Below are 20627 nucleotides of genomic sequence, written 5' to 3' on the forward strand. Positions count from 1 at the left end.
TGGGGATATCCAACATGAGAGATCAAGTTGAAGTGGATGACACAATGAGTGAGACTGAAAAGAGAGAAGTAGGAGGCATATTAGGAAAGTGTGGTATCAGAGAAATTGCTCTGGGCATTTGTTATTTTTGCTGTCTAGTATTCAGTCCCTTTCTTGTGGTAACAGGACCCCAAATATGCTTTAGGGGAACCACCCTTTCCTCACTCTAATACATGTGATTTGGGTGAAGCCAATTCTCCCTTAGGTCCTAGGGGTGGAACACTTAACCAAGGCCTGGGCCAATCAGTGCATCCCATACCCTGGCCATAGTGGTTGGTTCAGGGATGGACACTGAGCTTAGGACAAGACAACAGGACCAATCATTGCTAATCCCAGGACTTTCTGGTTGAGGCATAATTTTTCCTGCCAGATTTGCATATAATTAAATGGAAGAGTGGAGTTCATGGCAGCCGTCTTGTCACTATGAGGGGAGAGTATGTATGAGAATGGAGCCAATTTGGAGAAAATGCAACCAAGAAATATATATAAAGAAAGCAGTCTTAGTAACCCTATCTGAGCTCCTGCATCAGACCGTGCCTAAAGCCAGCCTCCCCAGGACAGTGATTACATGAGCGAATCAATTATCGTTTAGTTTTGTCACTTTTGGCATGGGTTTCTCTCACCAGCAACGAATCTTAACTAATGGAGAAAGCAAGAGAAGAGATGCTTCAAGGAGTGCTCAACTGCAGTATGCTGATTAGAAGTTTAAATTGAGTCAGAAAAGTATGCAGAGAATTTGGCAGCATGGGGACCATAGGGAACCTTGAAAAGACCAGTTCAGTGCACTGGTAGGTTTGCAACCAGATTCAGGTGGTTCTGTGGAATATCCTCCAAGCATGTGTGTTATCAGTCATGGTTCCTAATTGATAAAATGGAGCAGAAAGAGCCCTGCATAGAGAACTGGGAGATCTGGACCTCAGATACAGTGCAGCCACTAACCAGCTGTGTCTCCTTGGGCAAACTGCTCACTTAATCTCTTGGGGTTTTACAGCTGCCTCATCTATCAAGTGATTACCCCTGCCTTGCACCCGGGGGCCCTCTAGCTTTAAAATTCTCAGTATTTTGTTATTTTCAGCAAACTTGTTCTGTTCTGAAACTTAGTGGAAGTCATCCAAATTGGCCCCAGCCCCATTAGCATTCTCTACTATGCTGCTAAATTAAATTCTCCTTGGCTTGGTTTTCATTTCATAGAATCATTTCACTGAAGTCCACATCACTGATGTGATTGGCTTGAGCACAGCACTGGAGTGTGCTCCCTGCCTCTGGCATTCCAGACAGAGTCTCTTCTCTGTGACCATCCAAGGCTGACACTGTCCCCACATGTTCTCTCTGTTTTGGGGTCTCCATGCCGCTTCTGCTCTCACTGTTGCTCTCATACAGAAGACACAAGTTATGGCTCCACAATATCTGTCCAGGAGAGTTTCACAGTCCTTCTGACCTTCTAAAATGAAAAGATATTTGCTGATTGGCTTCTGTGCTTGGCAGAGTCTTTTCTGGAATGTTGAATATGCCCTGCTCTTTACTTCACACCATGGGCCAATCCCATCGCAAACTGGACATTGGCCGGGAAGCAAAACATGCACCAAAGGTCAGTGGCTATTAAAATGAATCCCTCTTACTTAGCTCAGTCGGGAACAGGACAGGAGAGGTTAATTTTTCCACAGAGTAACATACCGTATATATCAGGACTAACAATGAGGTTTTATTTCCCTGAGTCAGCTTTAAAAATAATGTTGACTTTTATGGTCGATACATTATAGATCACCATATTTATGTCAGAACATATTGGCATAAAAATATATCAATGAAGATATTAATACATGAGGCTTGTGTTTAAATGCAACTCCACACCTTCCCCTCGTATTTCACTGTAGTGTTTTCTGAGACTTCACCTCTGATGTGTTTTACTGAACATGACATCAAGGCCTGTTTTCACTCTCTACAACTCCTGTTTTTAATATGTCTTGCATATAATGAGGTTCAAAAAATATCCAGTTGGTTCTTTTACCATAAGCATACATAACAGCATTCCTTCATTAATAGGACTGTCAATTCAAATGTATGGTTTATGCATGAACAAAATATCTCAGAGTCAAAACTCTGACTGGTATACTATTAATAAATGAAACTCTGTGTTGGAGACCATCTTCAAATATTATGTTTGCTATCTACAATCGCTTTAAGAGTCATGAGAAGTTTCTAATATAAGTATGTGTTTTAGCAAGCAAGTTCATAATTTAGACATCATTAAAGAAAAATCGGGTTTAGTGAAAAAGAAAATCCATTCTCTTAGGTGTATCTTCTCTTTCTAATGCTCTTCTGTACTCAGAGAAAACACACCAAGTGCCAGCTGCTCACAGCCCTCCTCTGAGGGGAACTGTCTTTCTCAAAACCTCCACAGAAAAAGCAACCCTTAGTGCTCATCCATCAAGTGTGGCCCTGCTCCTAACTCTGTGATCCCATCACAGCAGCCCCTGGCCATAATGAAGGGGCCACCCAGGCAGCCCATGTCTGTGCAGACCCACAGCATGCCAGAGGCCTGGCTGTGGCAGTCCTATCCAAACAGGAATAATGGTGAATACCTGGGTCAATCAGAGCCTCTTGGGAAATTTTCTATGGCTCTGTGGGCAGAGTTAGCCATCTGCAACAGTACTAGAAGCCGAAGGAAGCCCAGAGGGAAAGCCAAGTCAGGAGAAGCAAGGAGGAAGCACAAACTGAATGGAGAAGCAATGAAATCGAGAAAAAAAGAAAAGGGTGAGTGCATTGGTTAGAGCAGCAGAAAAAGGGTTCACTAGGGGTAGTCCTCAGCCCCTCCCCCATATGTAATTCACACCAAGTCACACTCATTTCCCTCCTAAATGTCCACTGAATACACCCATTTCTCTCTGTTCCCACCCTCACCACTCAGGTCAAAGCTACCATGATGTCCCTTCTAGACTAGAGGAAATGCTCCCTCACCTGTTTCCAATACTCCCTGCTCTCCACACAGCATTTAATCTAATCATCTTTCTCTGTGTTTCTTAGATACACACACACACACACACACACACACATTAAACCCTTTAGTAGGAAAAATCAAATAGACCTAAATGGGAAAGTCTTTCATATGCTAATCCAGAAGAATATCCTTATGACCTCAGGGTAGAGAAAGAGTCTTAAACCAGATACAAAAAGCACAAACAAAAGGAATATTGATCATTTCAACTATGTTAAAATTAAAAACTTCATTCCTTAAAAAAAACTAAAATATATATATATATATATATATATATATATATATATATATGCAGTTAAGTCAGGGAAAGCCAGAGTAGGAAAACAAATAGTTGTAACATGAGTAACAGAAAATATTTTTATTGAAAATACGTAAAGATCTCCTAAAACTCAATAACAAAAAGACAGACAACTCAATAGAAAAAATGAGCAAGAAGAAACTAGAAGAATCACTTCATACAAAAGGATTCCAGTCCAGGTACAGCAGGAGCCCCTCATCTCCCACGTAGAAGCAGCACAGAAGTGTGTGGGGAGGAAGGGGGAACACCTCACAGGGCAAAAAAAACTGGGGTTTGGTGAGAAAACCTGATGCCTGAGGGTAAGAGTGGATGAAGGCAGGGTCCCTCCTTCGCCGGTCACTCCCCGTGCCCCTCACCCTGCTCCCTGGGATTGCACTCCCAAACATGATGGTAGCACACCCTCCTGCCTCTCACCCCCTGTGCTGAATGTCCAAAGCCATCGTGGATTCCTCTCCCCTACCCTAGCAACACCCTAGCAACAGGAAAGACTCTTGACAGTGGACCGCACATCCATCAGCGTGTTACTGCTGTAAAGGGCACTTTAGGGAAGCTGTGGGCGGAACCTGATGCCTAAGGGGAAGAGTGGATGAAGATAGGGTCTTAAAATACAAGCCCTCTACTCTGCAGATGCCTTGGGCAACTTTACCATTAGTCCTCAAGCCCCAGACTCGACCACTGATCTCCTCTCTTGCCCCAAACCAAACCAGCTTTCTACATTTCTGCACAGAGCACACAGGCAAAGACTCAGTCGTGACGCGTTTAAATATCTTTGATGCCAAATGAAAGGAAAAGGAAAAAGTTTCATAAAGATCTCCTTTCAGGGTCGTGAGCCCAGAGGCAATGATGGACTTCCAGAGCCACAGGATGTTGTAGCCAAGATTATTTTTACTGCACCATTAATGCTAAAAATTCTGATTTCAAAGTCAGTGGAGGGGTGGTATTACACATTTGTATAGATGAAGTAAAAAGATTATTTTTTCAGTAGTGATTATTTTTCCAGACAGAGTAACGTCAGTTTCAGGGCAGCCACCTTCTCTGTTGTGACAATACAATGTCAGAGTGATGTTTCCCAATCCCTCCCTGTGTTTACACTAATTTGAAGCTGCCAATTATGTCAGATCCTTGTCAACAGAAAACAAAAATGTGCAAGCTGCTAAATTAATTATTGAAATTAAGCACTCACTGTCTCTCGACAGTCTTCTAAATTATTTAAAGGATCCAATTTGCTTTTCCTTGTGAAAAATAAAAGCCCTTGGGCTCTTAGGTTTGGAGACAATTCACACATGGAAGAGGGATCTAGGTACACAGCAGGCGTAAGCCCACACTGGAAAAATATAATACAAAATCATTAAAAGGCTAACGAGTGCCTTTTATCTTAAGACTCAAGGTACACTTTAAAACGGGGTTGCTGGACTTCCCTGGTGGCACGGTGGTTAAGAATCTGCCTGCCAATGCAGGGGGCACGGGTTTGAGCCCTCGTCTGGGAAAATCCCACATGCCGCGGAGCAACTAAGGCCGTGAGCCACAACTACTGAGCCCGCGCACCGCAACTACCAAAGCCCGCGCGCCTAGAGCCCGTGCTCCGCAACGAGAAGCCACCGCAATGAGAAGCCCACGCACCACAACAAAGAGTAGCCCCCGCTCACCGCAACTAGAGAAAGCCCACGTGCAGCAATGAAGACCCAATGCAGCCATAAATAAATAAATTAATTTAAAAAAAAAACTGGGTTGCTAGGTAGATCTCGTTCTTGACAGTTTTTTAAAACTCCGTTTTGTCCTCTTTCTCTTTACCATTATCTCTAGACCATGCTTTTTGAGCTAGGGTTCAGTTATCTATAACAAAGGCACTACATCTAGTGACTTCAGGGATGACCTGCTCTTTTATTTCCTTGTCTTCTTTCTTTGTTATGTGGTTAGGGGGGTGAGAAGGGGGAAGGTAGCTAAAAAAAAAAAAAAAAAACATTCCCTGGAAATCTGGAAATTTGCTGAGTCTCTGCTTTGTAAAAGAAGCCCAGGCTTTTCCCAAATCTTTGCAGATAAGACTTCCACTGAACCTCAGTTTGCTCAGCTGTATAATGGGGGAAATAATGCTGGCCATGCCTATCTCACAAGATCTTTTTAAAAATCAATCCCAGCAAGGCTGCTTTCAGCTGATTGCAACACCATTTCATTGTGTGAACCTAACATAGTAACTTTGGACAAAAGACCAATAGGAGGTGGTTTGGTTGCTGTGATTTTCTGTATGTCCTCAATGAATTATATCTTATCCACAGCTGCTATGGCTGGACCTGAGCCCAGTCCCAATTTCTGCTTCCTCCTGGAGGAAAAAATTGTAACCTGTCTGTCAGTCTTCATCGCCACCCAGTGGTCTATTGGCCAAATAACACCAAACGATCTAGTGGATTTGAAACACATAGGAAAAGTAATTCAAAGTAAACCACTGACTATTGTAATCCACCACCTAATTAAATGTACCTTGGGGCTCTATTTTTTAAAACTTATTGAAAAATAAAAAAATTATGTTGTGAATATGAGTATGAATAATAAATTTCTAATTCATCTTTGGAAATTAAGAAATGCATATATTACAGTGGCTTTTTGAGAAACCTCCATACTGTTTTCCACACCACTGTGGGCGGGGCATATAGGGGTGGGGAGTGGGAGGTACAAGCTATTGGGTGTAAGAGAGGCTCAGGGATGTATTATACAACACGGGGAATATAGCCAATATTTTGTAATAACTGTTAATGGAGTGTAACCTTTAAAATGTGTATTAAAAATTAAAGGTAAAAGTAAAAATTTTAAAGAAATGCATATATTTATCAACAGTTTTAAGGAATAACTTGTAAAAACAAATTTACTGTCTGAAGGCATTTATGAGACTCCATTAAATAGCTCCATTTCTCTAAGAAAGGTCTCTAGATACAAGTAAAATATTAAATATTAAAATCAATTTATAGATTTAAACACATTTATAATACAATAGTGGCATTTTAAAAATGAAAATAAGCAATGCCTACTCCTTTGACCCAAAATCTTTTTTAAAGGGGATCTTATTTTCTCAATTCAACAACCACTCCTCCACAACTGAAAGGCAGTTAACATTTCGTTGCTACTCAAATTTATTCATAACTTTTCCCTTTTCTGAACTCTTGAAATATGTATCTTACAAATACTTATTAAAGGAGAGAGAATACCTCTTTCTTCATCTTAGCTGAGTCATTCCTCTGGGTAGTAATAACTATTTCAAACCATGAAAATGATAAAGACTTCCCTGTCCCCTTGGGAAGATGTCCACCATGGTACTCAGAGGTCATTGCTGCTCCGGGGATGACTAGCTGAGACCCCTGTTTAGCAGGGAGCCAGAAACAGGCCCAGGCTCTTGGAGACCCACAGTGGGAAGAACTCTAGGCTGAAGATCAGAAGTCATGGTACCCATTTAACCCACATTCAGGATTCTCACTTCATTATTTTCTCAAGGCCCAAATCCCCACTGAGTCCAACAGTGAAACAAATTCCAACTCTAAACCATGTCAGTCTTTTTGAAAGCTTGTGAAGAAATGCTGACAAAGAGGGAAAACTACATGTTACAACATACACTCACTTTCTAGAAGTGAGGACATCTCTCTTCTGAGAATTCCATTCATCACAGCAACCGTCCCCCAACTTCTCTTCTCTCTATTGTAAAATTCCAGCCTGCTTCTCTTCCACTGAGTCTTTTCCTTTGTTCTGTGAATAGCTAATAGCCCCTCAATGCTGCATCCCAATGAATGGAGGAAGCTAGGAGTTCTAGGGAGACAGGAGAAAAGTCAGGGGATTGCAGAGGCTAGAAAAGAGGCTTCAAGGAGGAGGTGGTCAACGTCATCACAGCTTTTGGCAAGTGAATTAACCCTTTATGGCCTGAGTTTTTCTCCCTCTTCCTTTCTCCATAATAGCAGCCTCAATAATGCACTGGTCCAAACACTGTGTAGTTCTCTTACACAATGTCTCGACTAAGGATGGTCAATCTCTCACCAAAAGCTGTCCCTCCAGACTGGGTAGGCCTGGAAATGCATGGAAGATATCTTAGTCTTCTCAAACTGCTGGAACAAAATGCCACAGACTGGGTGGTTTAAAACAACAGAAATGTATTTCTCACAGTTATGGAAACTGGGAAGTCCAAAATCTCAAGAACTGCAGGGTTTGGTTCCTGATGAGGGCTCTCGTCCTGGCTTACAGTCCACCTTCTTGCTACGTCCTCACAAGAGAGAGAAAGCTCTCTGCTGTCCTTTATTATTAAGACACTAATCCTACTGGATTAGGGCCTCACTCTTTTTTTTTTAACATCTTTATTGGAGTATAATTGCTTTACAATGGTGTGTTAGTTTCTGCTGTATAACAAAGTGAATCAGCTATACATATACATATATTCCCATATCCCCTCCCTCTTGTGTTTCCCTCCCACCCTCCCTATCCCTCTAGGTGGTCACAAAGACCGAGCTGATCTCCCTGTGCTATGTGGCTGCTTCCCACTAGCTATTTTACATTTGGTAGTGTATATATGTCCATGCCACTCTCTCACTTCGTCCCAGCTTACCCTTCCCCCTCCCAGTGTCCTCAAGTCCATTCTCTACGTCTGAGTCTTTATTCCTGTCCTGCCCCTAGGTTCTTCAGAACCCTTTTTTTTTTTTAGATTCCATATATATGTGTTAGCATATGGTATTTGTTTTCCTCTTTCTGACTTACTTCACTCTGTATGACAGACTCTAGGTCCATCCACCTCACTACAAATAACTCAATTTCATTCCTTTTTATGGCTGAGTAATATTCCAGTGTATATATGTGCCACATCTTCTTTATCCATGCATCTGTGGATGGACACCGAGGTTGCTTCCATGTCCTGGCTATTGTAAATAGTGCTGCAATGAACATTGTGGTGCGTGACTCTTTTTGAATTATGGTTTTCTCCAGGTATATGTAGGCCCCCATTGTTATGACCTTATTTGACTTTAATTACTTCCTTACTCCAAATGTAGTCACACTACAGGTTAGGGGTTCAATACATGAATTTGTAGGTGACACAATTCAGACCACAGCAGAAGGTCATAGCCAGGAAGAAAAGTGACCTTGTCAGTTATGAGGTGGTAAAGTCACACTCGTCCTCCCATCCTTCCACATAAACCAAAGAGCTCAGGCTTCCAGGGCACCATGGTCTCTAGCAGAAGAGGGAAGAGGGGAGGGAAGAGAACCAAAACGTGTTGGGTCACTCCCTTGTGAGTGTGCCTTTCTTCCAGCTAATTCTCACAGCAACCTCACCAGAGACACTGTCCCATGTTACAACTGGGGAGGCTGTCACTCAGAGAGATAAGGTAACTTGCTTCTTCAGACTGTACTCATGGTCCCTGGCAGAGCTGGGATTTCAGTGCTTTTCACCACAGCTGTGAGGGGGCAGAAGCCCACAGCCCCCATCAGGAGCAAACCCACCAGACTGGAGGGCTTAGCGAGCCCCACCAGGGTGTCTTCTCTGACCCACGATTTCCTCACAGTAAAATGGAGCTATGCTTCATCCACACGGTTGTTTTGAGGACTAAGCAAAATCACGGTGTGAACTGGCAGACCCGAGTCTGCATTGGACAAGCCTGGTTCCCCTCCTCAGCCTCCCTCTGAGCGCCCACACCGAGCTGGGAAGGCAGCTTCGCTGGAAATAACTAAGCATTTGCCAGCCCTCCACGTGGAAGGTGATGGGACAAAATGAATGAAAACGACATTCTTTTTACTCACCCAGCCAAAAAGCTTTGCTCTCCCAGTCAGGCAGATCTTCAAGTCAGGTGACGAGGTGGCGAGCCCCTTGGCAGGCTGCAGCACGTCCCCACCACCTCGGAGCATCAGTCCCAGGCTTCAGGCTTCAGCTCAGGCACTGGCCTCACCGCCTGCCCGGTCTCAGGGACACCCTCAACACCTCCTCTGGCTCACGTCCCACATCCAATCTGTCCTGTTGCTCCTGCCTCAGCAGTGCCTCTGGAGTCAAGTCCTCTCTCCTCATCAACCCTGTATGGCCTCACTTGGGGTCCCGAGCATCTCCCACCTGCATGCACTGCTCTGGCGCCCTTACAGTCTGACTGTTCCAGCCTTGGTTCCGTGCTGCTGCCGGGTGTCTTCCTGCCACACAGCCTCATCCCGTCACTGTCCTGCTTAAGCACATCCATCGTCCTCCTTATGCCTGCTCAGTTTTCACCCTCCACACTGGTAATCCTGCCATCCCAGGACCCTTCGGCTCTGTCTCCTTGCATGTGCTGTGCCCCCAACCCTGCCCCAAATGCCCCTCACCCTTCTTTCCCAGCAAGCTCCTCTTTGTTCCCCCAAGCAGCTCCCATGGCACTAGTCTAAGAAGCCTTCACTCGACTCCCTCAGCACCCTGCTGGTTTTCCCAGCATTTGGTTGACCATTTCCCACATTGCAAGGCAATGTATCTGCTTGTCTTCCCCACCGGACTGTGAGAGCCTGGAGAGCGAGGACCGTGCTTTATTCACCTTTTATCCCTAGTGCCTGACCAATAGATGCTCCGTAAGTGTTTGTTGACTGATAGAATGCATGAGGTCTCTGTTCCTTCTGTTGTGAGTAAACATCTATATGGTACAGTTTACAGCCAACACTCAATGTACCCCAAAATTACCCAACTTAAACTTTTCTCTCTTGTGCCGTATTAACTCATCTTTCTGAAGGTTAACCCCTAGAAATCAACTTCATTCCACCCCTGTAGGCTCCATGCTGACTGGCCCACTGATTTCTCAATGCACCAGAAACTGCAGGCTCCACACACAGCTGCCTCAGCTCTGTTGGTCTGCCTGTTGGATCTGTTTTGTCAGCAGGGACAGGGGTAGGAAAGAAGATGCACCTGGCTTCATGGCTCAGATCTGTTTTCTTGGATGTCCGGGATGCTGAGATGGTTAATAAGCAAATCGGCCTCAGAATTCAAATATGCAGTTAATAAATCCTGAAAGAGATACAAATCAAAATCCTCCCACAGAGCCTGCAGGCAAAACGTGTGCTTTCCCTAATCCTCCCTAACCCCCAAGGATCACTTTCTACTCCACCATGGCATGTGGGGTGAGAACAAGTCACAGCGTTGGAGGTGGTGTGTCCTGTTCAAATGACAGCAGCAACTTCCTGCCACCATTTATATCTGAGCTTCCTACCAACCCAGCCTGGAGCCAAGAGCATACAAGTCAGGGTAAGGGCAGCCCTGTGGACCTGGTAAGTCTAGAAGCCCTGCTTTTGAAGACTGCTTTGCCCTTGGGGTTAACTCTTTTTTTTCTGGAGCTGGTCTCTCTCAGACAAGGACTCTGACCAGACTTTGGGAGTTGCATGCCAAATCAAGGCAGACACTAACACCCAGCTGAGGTCATGATGCTCTGCCATCCATTTTGCTTCTCCCCAGGGGAAGGAGAAGCAGGAACAGCTGTGCTCCCAGAGGGAGCCTCCCAGGAGATAGAGAAGCTGGATACCAACATCTCAAAGGAAGAAAGATTCTGCTATTTCTCGGAGGACTACAAACCAATCTACCTTCCCCTGACCTACAGTATCATCTTCATGCTAGGCCTCCCCCTGAATGGCACTGTTCTGTGGCTCTCCTGGCACCAAACCAAGCGCTGGAGCTGTGCCACCATCAATCTGGTGAACCTGATGGTAGCCGACCTGCTTTATGTGCTGACATTGCCCTTCCTCATCATCACCTACTCCCTGGGTGACAGATGGCCCTTCGGGGAGCTGCTCTGCAAGCTGGTGTGCTTCCCGTTCTACACCAACCTCTACAGCAGCATCCTGCTGCTGACCTGCATCTCCGTGCACCGCTTCCTGCGCATGTGCCACCCGCTGCGTTCGCTGCCCTACCGGACCCGCCGGCATGCCCTGCTGGGCACCGCCGCCACGTGGGCCCTGGTGGTCCCCCAGCTGCTGCCCACGCTGGTCTTCTCCCAAATGGACTACATCAACGGCCAGATGGTCTGCCACGACATGACCAGCCCAGAGCATTTTGATGAGTTTTCCGCCTACGGCGTGGTCCTGATGTCGTCCTGCTTTGTCTTTCCCTCCTTGGTCATCTTGGCGTGCTACTCGCTGATGGTCAGGAGCCTGACCAAGACAGGGGAGACTCTCATGATGGTGGGCAGCGCGGCCCAAGCCAAGTCCCTCCGGACCACCCTGCTGGTGTGCGGCCTCTTCACCCTCTGTTTTGTGCCCTTCCACATAACACGCTCCCTCTACCTCACGCTCCGCTTCCTACCTTCACAGAACTGCCAGCTCTCGATGGTGGCCAGCCTGGCCTACAAGATACGGAGGCCTCTGGTGAGCCTGAGCAGCTGCCGCAACCCAGTCCTGTACTTTCTGTCAGGTGGGCACAACAGAGTCAGGCTCTTCCAGGAACTGAGGCATGACAAGGTGGGTGAGCACCCAGCTGGAGCCAAGGGAGAGAGACCCAGGGGTGGGCACAGCTGGGTGCTGTCAAGAAGAGGTTCAGGGGAAAAGCTCCAAGATGTTGACAATGACCTGTTTGAACACAGGCATGTGCTAGTGGGAGAGGGGCTCAAGATCTCCTAGTGGTGTCCTGCTAGAAAGGATTTTATATTGATAAGAGATTTTTAAATAAGAATGTTTGAAAGAGTCACCAACACAAAGGAAAACTTTCTTAATTTAATGAGAGCTGACATTTATCTCTGGTCATTCAGATCTCAGCTCAAACATCACCTCCTCCAAATCCACTCCTGCCACCCTAGCCAATGTCGACCTCTCTCCCCTTAACCCAGTCACTCTCTATTTCCCTATTTATTGTCTTTGTAACACTTATTAGTACCTAGACTTGTTCATTTGTTTGTTTTTTTATGGTCTCTTCCCCCTAAACTGTAGGCTCCAATAGGACAGGGACCTCTTCTGTCTGAGTGCTGTACCCCTAACACCAGCCTCCACAGCAGGGCCCAGCACATGGTGAGTGCACAACAGGTAGGGGCTGAATGAGTGGGTGGATGGATGCATGGATGGAGCCCTCGATATGTAAGAGCACTTTATGAGAAGTAACTCATTTAATCCTCACAACAGCCCTTGGATACAGGAGCTACTGTTAGCCCCATTTACAGATCAGGAAACTGAAGCACAAAGCTTTAAGTAGCTTATCCAAGGTCACCCAGCTGGAGAATGCTCAGATCATAGTGTTGGATGGAAGCTTTGAACCCAAGCACTGGCTCTGAAGCACATACCCCTAAGATTGAAGCAGATGGCCCAATCCAAACACTGATCACGAGCTGGCTGGCACTATGGAGAACAGTATGGAGGTTCCTTAAAAAACTAAAAATAGAACTACCATATGATCCAGCAATCCCACTACTGGGCATATACCCTGAGAAAACCATAATTCAAAAAGAGTCATGTACCACAATGTTCACTGCAGCTTTATTTACAATAGCCAGGACATGGAAACAACCTAAGTGTCCATCGACAGATGAATGGATAAAGAAGACGTGGCACACGTATACAATGGAATATTACTCAGCCATAGAAAGAAATGATATTGAGTTATCTGTAGTGAGGTGGATGGACCTAGAGTCTGTCACACAGAGTGAAGTAAGTCAGAAAGAGGAAAACAAATACCGTATGCTAACACATATATATGGAATCTAAACAAAACAAAACAAAATGGTTCTGAAGAACCTAGGGGCAGGACAGGAATAAAGACGCAGACGTAGAGAATGGACTTGAGGACATGGGGAGGGGGAAAGGCAAGCTGGGATGAAGTGAGAGAGTGGCATGGACATATATACACTCCCAAATGTAAAATAGATAGCTAGTGGGAAGCAGCTGCATAGCACAGGGAGATCAACTCGGTGCTTTGTGACCACCTAGAGGGTTGGGATAGGGAGGGTGGGAGGGAGACGTAAGAGGGAGGAGATATGGGGATATATGTATACGTATAGCTGATTCACTTTGTTGTACAGCAGAAACTAACACACCATTGTAAAGCAATTATACTCCAATGAAGATGTAAAAAAATAGAATTTAAAAAAAAGAGCTGGCTGAGTTTTCCTTGACAGCACCAGCTCACTTGTTTACATAACTGCTGTTACCAGCAGACCACTGGGTATGCAGTGAGCGCTCTCTTCCTACACTTCTTAACCAGTGTTCTGGCTAAGGTCAGAAAAAGCTCTGCAGGGTAAAGTGGCTGTGTGAATAATGGTCCACCTTATTCTTATTTGAACATAATGTCTCAGTTTGTGACAGAAAAGTTTTACCACTGTCTTAAGTCATAATGTAATGTTCATCCTCTTAAAAAAGAAAAATCCAAGGTAATCCCAAAAAAAACCCTTAAAAAAAACTCTCATATTTAAACAATAATGATCTCCAAGGAGTTCTCAGATCTAAACATACGTTATTTAATAATTCATTATAATCTCCCTATGAAGAGGTACATAAGCCTTTTTCGTAAAAACCAAAGTGAAACCCCTCATTACCACCCCACTCTATTTACAGGAACTGTCTGAGTAAACCACGTACATATCTAAATTATAAAATTTTATTCTAAAAGTGCAGTTTATTGCTTTCAAGGGCACACAATAATTAGAAGTAAACTAAGTGTTGCCTAGCAGAATTCCTTAGGATAATTAGTTTAATGAATAGGCAAGGATGTTTTCTAATTAGCAGGTCAGCTGTTTCTACATAAGTAAGTGCTACTATAGTAGCTGAGAGAGCTTAAAACTGTTTGCTCTTTTGAATATTCTCTCAGTTGTCTCAGTTGTCTTATATTATTAATTTTTGTCCCTTTCTTCTCATCAACACACAGGGAAGATTCAGCTGACCTACAGTCCTATCACCCCTTACAAGTGAGCAAGGTTTAACATTCCTGGAGACCTGGTACATAGGCTCCCCAGTAAAAGCTGAAAGCCATTCCACGTGCCACTTAGCCATTACCTCTAATGCCCACCAGCCTGCCGACCCTAGAAATGGAAAGAAAATTAATCTAGACTCTTCAGGATGCATCGCCTTTATGTAAAAAGCAAACGCTTTATACCCTTGGCCAAAGTTTTCCAGCCTTTAGTCCTTGTTAACCTATGTGCTTGCAATTATTTCTCTGATCCATATAATGCTCATTTTGCTTCTGCAGAATATTTTGACCTACTTAACAGCAAAGTATAAGCATCCACTTTTAACTTATTTCTTGCTAGTTGGTATCAAAAAAGTTTAACTTAGTTGTCATCGTATCCTGGTTTTCAGGGATAGCTATCTCAAGAGACAAGAATCAAAGCAGACTATTCCCTTTGGAGAAAGGGCCTTATTGAAAGGGGAGCTGGGAACTCACTGCCCAACAAAAGTCAAGGGGATACTCCTGACTCCCCTGTGGTTATCAAAAACCTATCTACACAAGGGGACAAGGAGGCTTTAAGAAACAAAGGTTCTTCCTGAATCTCCCCATTCAATGCCCACCACCCTGGTGAAAGCCAGCATCCTCAAATGTGTTGTCACCCTGGGCCCCGAGCATCTTGCATAATCTGCCTGGCTGCTTGGACAGGTTAAAACAAAATAGAAGGTCAGCAAATATCATGTTCGAGATACCACGACTGGGGCAGTACTGGATGCAAATATGATGGCTGTATCCACCTACAAGTGTCAAGCACAGTGCCAGCCCGTGAGGAGATTACAGACTGTTGGAGAAACAAAACCAAAACATACAAACAACAGTATGAGCACTAATTAACAACTTCAGCAGCTACAGAAAAAAATCATGTCAGTTGTTGATTAATCAGAAACAAACCACACCATCAGTATGAGGGAAGTTTCGGCAGCGGGCAGAGGGTGTGGGGACCATGAACGGCGTCATGAGTATGCTGAAGGCTGGGTGAAACTGCCATTATTAGAATTTCCCAAGCATTGGAGAGAATGGAAAATTTGTGTGGGGACCAGTGGTTGGTTCCTGACGGGTAGGAGGTGGAGACAATGCTGGAAGGCGGGCTGAAGTGTGATTACGAAGCGCCGTCCCAAAGCCAGCAAAAGAACCGCTCCTCGAGGCACGGGGACCCACCAAGGGCATTTGGGCAGGAGGGTGACAGGATCAAAGCTGTGACTTAGGAACTTAATCTGGCAGCCATTGTGTTTAGAGAAGAGAAACAAAATGTCACAGCAGGCTTCTGTGAGATCTCCTAATTGGCCTTCCTTCCCTTCAAAGCCAGCCTACACACCACCTCCAGATTTTCTTTTAAAGGACATTTTTCATAGATCATACTCTCCCTATTTCTGTCCATTCCCTCTCCCTATATCCTTACTTCTAATGGGATAAAGCCTAGATTTCTCATGCTGGTCTACCAGATCCATCACAGTCCAGTTCCAGCTAAACTTTCAACTCACAGGTCTCCCACCATACCATGTGGATTTCCACCTCTCACATGTTCACCATGGGGCCACCATTTACCACTCAACACCCTCCCCCAAACCTTCTCCACATGCCTAGGGACTCATCTTTCCCAGATCTTGGGGTCTACTTCCTCTGATCTCACAGTGCACTGCTGACTCACCCACTGGGCCTATCACCTTGGAGTTGATAATGGGCTCCTTTATCATTCAGGTCTGTTTTATCTCCCCTTCTACTCCATTTATCAGTCTATAGCCTATGGCATCCTAGCAACATTCTGAACATGGTGGACACTCAGTAAGCAATGGTGATGCTGACGATGAAGAGGAGGAAGAGGAAGGTGATCACCATTCACAGGACCACTGCAGTGATGCAAGTGTACAGATAACGGGCATGAGTAGAACTAAAAAGATTTTAAAACATATTGGAAAGAATGAAGATGACCTAAATGGGAAGGAAATCCAAAAAAGAGGGGATATATGTATACGTATAGCTGATTCACTTTGCTGTACAGTAGAAACTAACACAACAGTGTAAAGCAACTATACTCCAATAAAAATTAAAAATAAAATAAAATAAAATGTGGTCATAGAAACAAAGAATGAAGAGAAATGAAATAAATTATTGAGACATGGGTGGTAAGGGAGACAGAACAAAAATGGCTCTGAGACTCCAAGCCTGAGGAATCAAAAGAATGATCAACTAGCACCTAGCACATGGTGGGCACTCAACAGTTACTGGGGAAAGAAAAAGGAAGGAAGGGAAGGAGGGAGGTGACGAGCCTATGTATCATGAGGGAGAGTTCAGGCAAGTTAAACGTGAGCTGCTAGTGAGGCCTCAAGTTGGAAATGTAGGATGGAGGTTCAGAGACAGCTTAGGCTCAAGTTCTGGGTTTAGAGTTATCTGTCCAGGCAACTATTCAAAGCTGCAGATGGAAATTACATCTCTGAGGAAGAAAGGAAGAGAAAGAACAGAGGACCTAGGAGATACAAGAACCGTAAAAAAAAATCCTTCCAGGCAACACAGGGACAGGAGGTGGTGCTGGATAACAGAGCGTTGGAAAATCAAACGAGGGCACAGTTTTGAGAAAGAGAGTAGTCAAGGGTATCACATGAAACAGACTAGTCGAAGAGAATGAACAGCTTTCTCTCAGCAAACAGCTCAAATGCCACCTCTTCCAAGAAGCCTACCCTGATCACGCATCAGAAGGCTCTTTCCCTTCTCTGACCCTTCGTCCACATCTATTAAGGCACATCTCCCTTCTACCAAGTATGAGCAGCATTATTTAAGTCCCCTTATTTCCCCTCCTACAGGATCTAACAGAGGCTTGAATATATGGGTACTCGCTAAATTTTTGTGGAGTACTCCTGTACTCCTGCGTATGCTTTTCTGGAATTACTGCCTGAACCCAGTTTATGAATGTGTGCCTATAAAACTAAATCACAAATCATTTGGGATTTATTCTTTCTCACACTCACCAATTGCAATTCAAAGCAATTCCAGAACACACAACACCTGTAAGCATTCTCACTTTTTAGCCCATATTTCAAGGACAGTAAAGATGGGAAATTTTTCACAAAGTCGTTTGCAATTAAACATAACCTAAGCTTATAAAGTTATGTATTCCCATTGTCTTTTACTTTCTTGTAAACAAGCCAAATCTCTTGCAATTTCTCAACTTTTTGTTTTGTTGAGGTTTTTTGTTTGTTTGTTTTTAATGTACCAAACAACTTCAAAGGTAACCGCCTCAAGAACAATTCCATGATAAGAAGCAGAACTTATGTTCCTGCAGCAAGCTGTAGCTGGGCATTTTTATAGCGGTTAAATCATAAACAAAAAGCAAAAAGTGCCACTTAGAAAATTAAAGAATCAGAGTCTGAGAATGTTCCATTCTGCAAGTAGAAAAACACATTAGCCACAAGACCTTTAGAAAGCATTAACCCAACAATCAAAGACACAGCCGCTGAACACTCTTTTTGTTCTCTCTTCTTTTATAGCCTAGTTTCTTGTGAGAATAGGCTACAGTTTTTACTGCAATTTCTACCTTGAATTCATATGCCAAATCATTATGAGCCGGCTGCTGCCCACCCCACCATCTCACTCCATTGAAATTGCTCTCGACAACACACCAATGGCTTTCCAGTTACAAATTGAATGGTCAGGCCTTATCCTGCTTGAGCTTCCATGGCATTTGTCACTGTCACCCACTCCCTTCTTAAACTCTTGCTTCCATAGAATGCACTCTCTCCTGCTTCTCTTCACACCTCTTCCTACTCCAGCCCCGTTAAGTGTGGTTGGGTGGGCCCAGAGCTCTGTCCTTGGCACTCTCTACTCTATCCTCACGCTCCTCCTGGGCGATCTCACTGACTCCCTGATGGACCCACTGATGACTCCCAAACCTCTCTCCAGGGAAATCCTCTTGCATTTCAAACCCATGCTTCTGTCCATACAGCAGTCCCTTGGGCACTGAAAGTTCCACAAAGCCAAAACTGAAATCACCTTCCTCCCAAACCTGATTTCTTTTTTTTCAACGTCTTTATTGGAGTATAATTGCTTTACATTGTTGTGTTAGTTTCTGCTGTACAACAAAGTGAATCAGCTATACGTATACATATATCCCCATATCTCCTCCCTCTTATGTCTCCCTCCCACCCTCCCTATCCCAACCCTCTAGATGGTCACAAAGCACCGAGTTGATCTCCCTGTGCTATGCTGCTGCTTCCCACTAGCTATCTATTTTACATTTGGTAGTGTATATGTGTCCATGCCACTCTCTCACTTCGTCCCAGCTTACCCTTCCCCCTCCCCGTGTCCTCAAGTCCATTCTCTACGTCTGCGTCTTTATTCCTGTCCTGTCCCTAGGTTTTTCAGAACTTTTTTTTAGATTCCATATATATGTGTTAGCATACAGTATTTGTTTTCCTCTTTCTGACTTACTTCACTCTGTGTGACAGACTCTAGGTCCATCCACCTCACTACAAATAATTCAATATTGTTTCTTTTTATGGCTGAGTAATATTCCATTGTATATATGTGCCACATCTTCTTTATCCATTCGTCTGTTGATGGACACTTAGGTCGCGTCCATGTCCTGGCTATTGTAAATAGTGCTGCAATGAACATTGTGGTACATGACTCTTTTTGTATTATGGTTTTCTCAGGGTATATGCCCAGTAGTGGGATTGCTGGGTCATATGGTAGTTCTATTTTTAGTTTTTTAAGGAACCTCCATACTGTTCTCCACAGTGGCTGTATCAATTTACATTCCCATCAACAATGCAAGAGGGTTTCCTTTTCTCCACACCCCTCCAGCATTTATTGTTTGTAGATTTTTTGATGATGGCCATTCTGACCGGTGTGAAGTGATACCTCATTGTAGTTTTGATTTGCATTTCTCTAATGATTAATGATGTTAAGCATCCTTTCATGTGTTTGTTGGAAATCTGTATATCTTCTTGGGAGAAATGTCTATTTAGGTCTTCTGCCCATTTTTGGTGGGTTGTTTTCTAGATATTGAGCTGCATGATCTGCTTGTATATTTTGGAGATTAATCCTTTGTCAGTTGCTTCATTTGCAAATATTTTCTCCCATTCTGAGGGTTGTCTTTTCATCTTGTTTATGGTTTCCTTTGCTGTGCAAAAGCTTTGAAGTTTCATTAGGTCCCATTTGTTTATTTTTGTTTTTATTTCCCTTTCTCTAGAAGGTGGGTCAAAAAGGATCTTGCTGTGATTTATGTCATAGAGTGTTCTTCCTATGTTTTCCTCTAAGAGTTTTATAGTGTCTGGCCTTACAGTTAGGTCTCTAATCCATTTTGAGTTTATTTTTGTGTATGGTGTTAGGGAGTGTTCTAGTTTCATTCTTTTCCATGTAGCTGTCCAGTTTTCCCAGCACCACTTACTGAAGTCGCTGTCTTTTCTCCATTGATGGCCCGTCTCCAGGCCCACCTCCCCACCACCTCCAAGTCCCAGGCCAGGCTTCCTGCTGCTCATATAGGCCCTGTTCCCCTTGCAGCTGATTCTCTCATCCCAGCTCTCCCAGCCCTGTTGCTGCCAGCTCAAACCCACCCTCTCTCCTCTCCCTCTCATCTTCCTCCCACTTCACTCCATCAACCGTTTGACCACCTCTTGTCCACTGTAGCCTGCAAAATCTGGGCTCCACTGGGGTGGGGAAGGGGGAGAGGGATTCGCCTTTTGTCCTGATACTTTTATTTACTCAGGCAGATAGGGTCTGCTTTGAATGGCTAAAAACTACCTGAAAGTGATAAGACACAGACCCTGGAAATAATCAGATTTTCCTTGGGAAACTGAACCAGCCTCAATATTCGGGGAGGAGCAGGGGGGAGGGGGTTGGAATGAGCCTGGCAAGAAGCTTGAAACTCTCACCATCTCACACTTTTGGCTGTTTCTGAACAACCCACTCTATCCTAGAAATGTCCGAGCATGCTTCATTTGCTTGCCAAGGCCCAAAGGAATCTGAACGCCATCCTAAGAGGGCCCATCCTGTCCAAGCCATCAACTGAATGCAAGGAATGGATAGCTATTTCTCTAGACAATGTTTTAGGTCATCCATCAGTGAATACATATCTAACATATGGCAATTAACCATACTTATATGTTTCATAAATTAAGAACATGAGTGGTAGAAGGAACTCTAGTGATATTCCATTTTGCTAATCAGTAAATGGAAGCACAGAAAGCTACTACCCTACTAAATCTTAAGAGACAGCACCGAAAGCAATCCTCTTCAAAAAAACAAAAAAGACAAACTCCTAAGAAGTAGATGCAAATCCCAAATGGAATGCCTCATAAGTCCACTGATTTTCATTACACAACTGATTTGCAGTCAAACCTATGCGGGAAAAAAATCAGTCCAGGGAGCAGAGTAAGTTGGGCAGGGTAGCTGCCAAGAACTGGGACTGATAAAGATCC

General features: G+C 44.2%; 1 protein-coding gene across 1 annotated transcript; it reads left to right on the plus strand.

Annotated features, from left to right (window-relative positions):
* The first annotated feature begins 10718 nt into the window (after positions 1–10718).
* LOC132365100 (P2Y purinoceptor 4-like) lies at positions 10719–11906 on the plus strand. The gene is given in 3 exon segments (XM_059921800.1): positions 10719–11390; positions 11393–11694; positions 11696–11906. Coding segments are annotated over 3 exon segments (1185 nt in total).
* Positions 11907–20627: the final 8721 nt, after the last annotated feature.

The sequence above is a fragment of the Balaenoptera ricei genome, chromosome 4 (assembly GCF_028023285.1).
Source record: "Balaenoptera ricei isolate mBalRic1 chromosome 4, mBalRic1.hap2, whole genome shotgun sequence".
Taxonomy (NCBI): domain Eukaryota; kingdom Metazoa; phylum Chordata; class Mammalia; order Artiodactyla; family Balaenopteridae; genus Balaenoptera; species Balaenoptera ricei.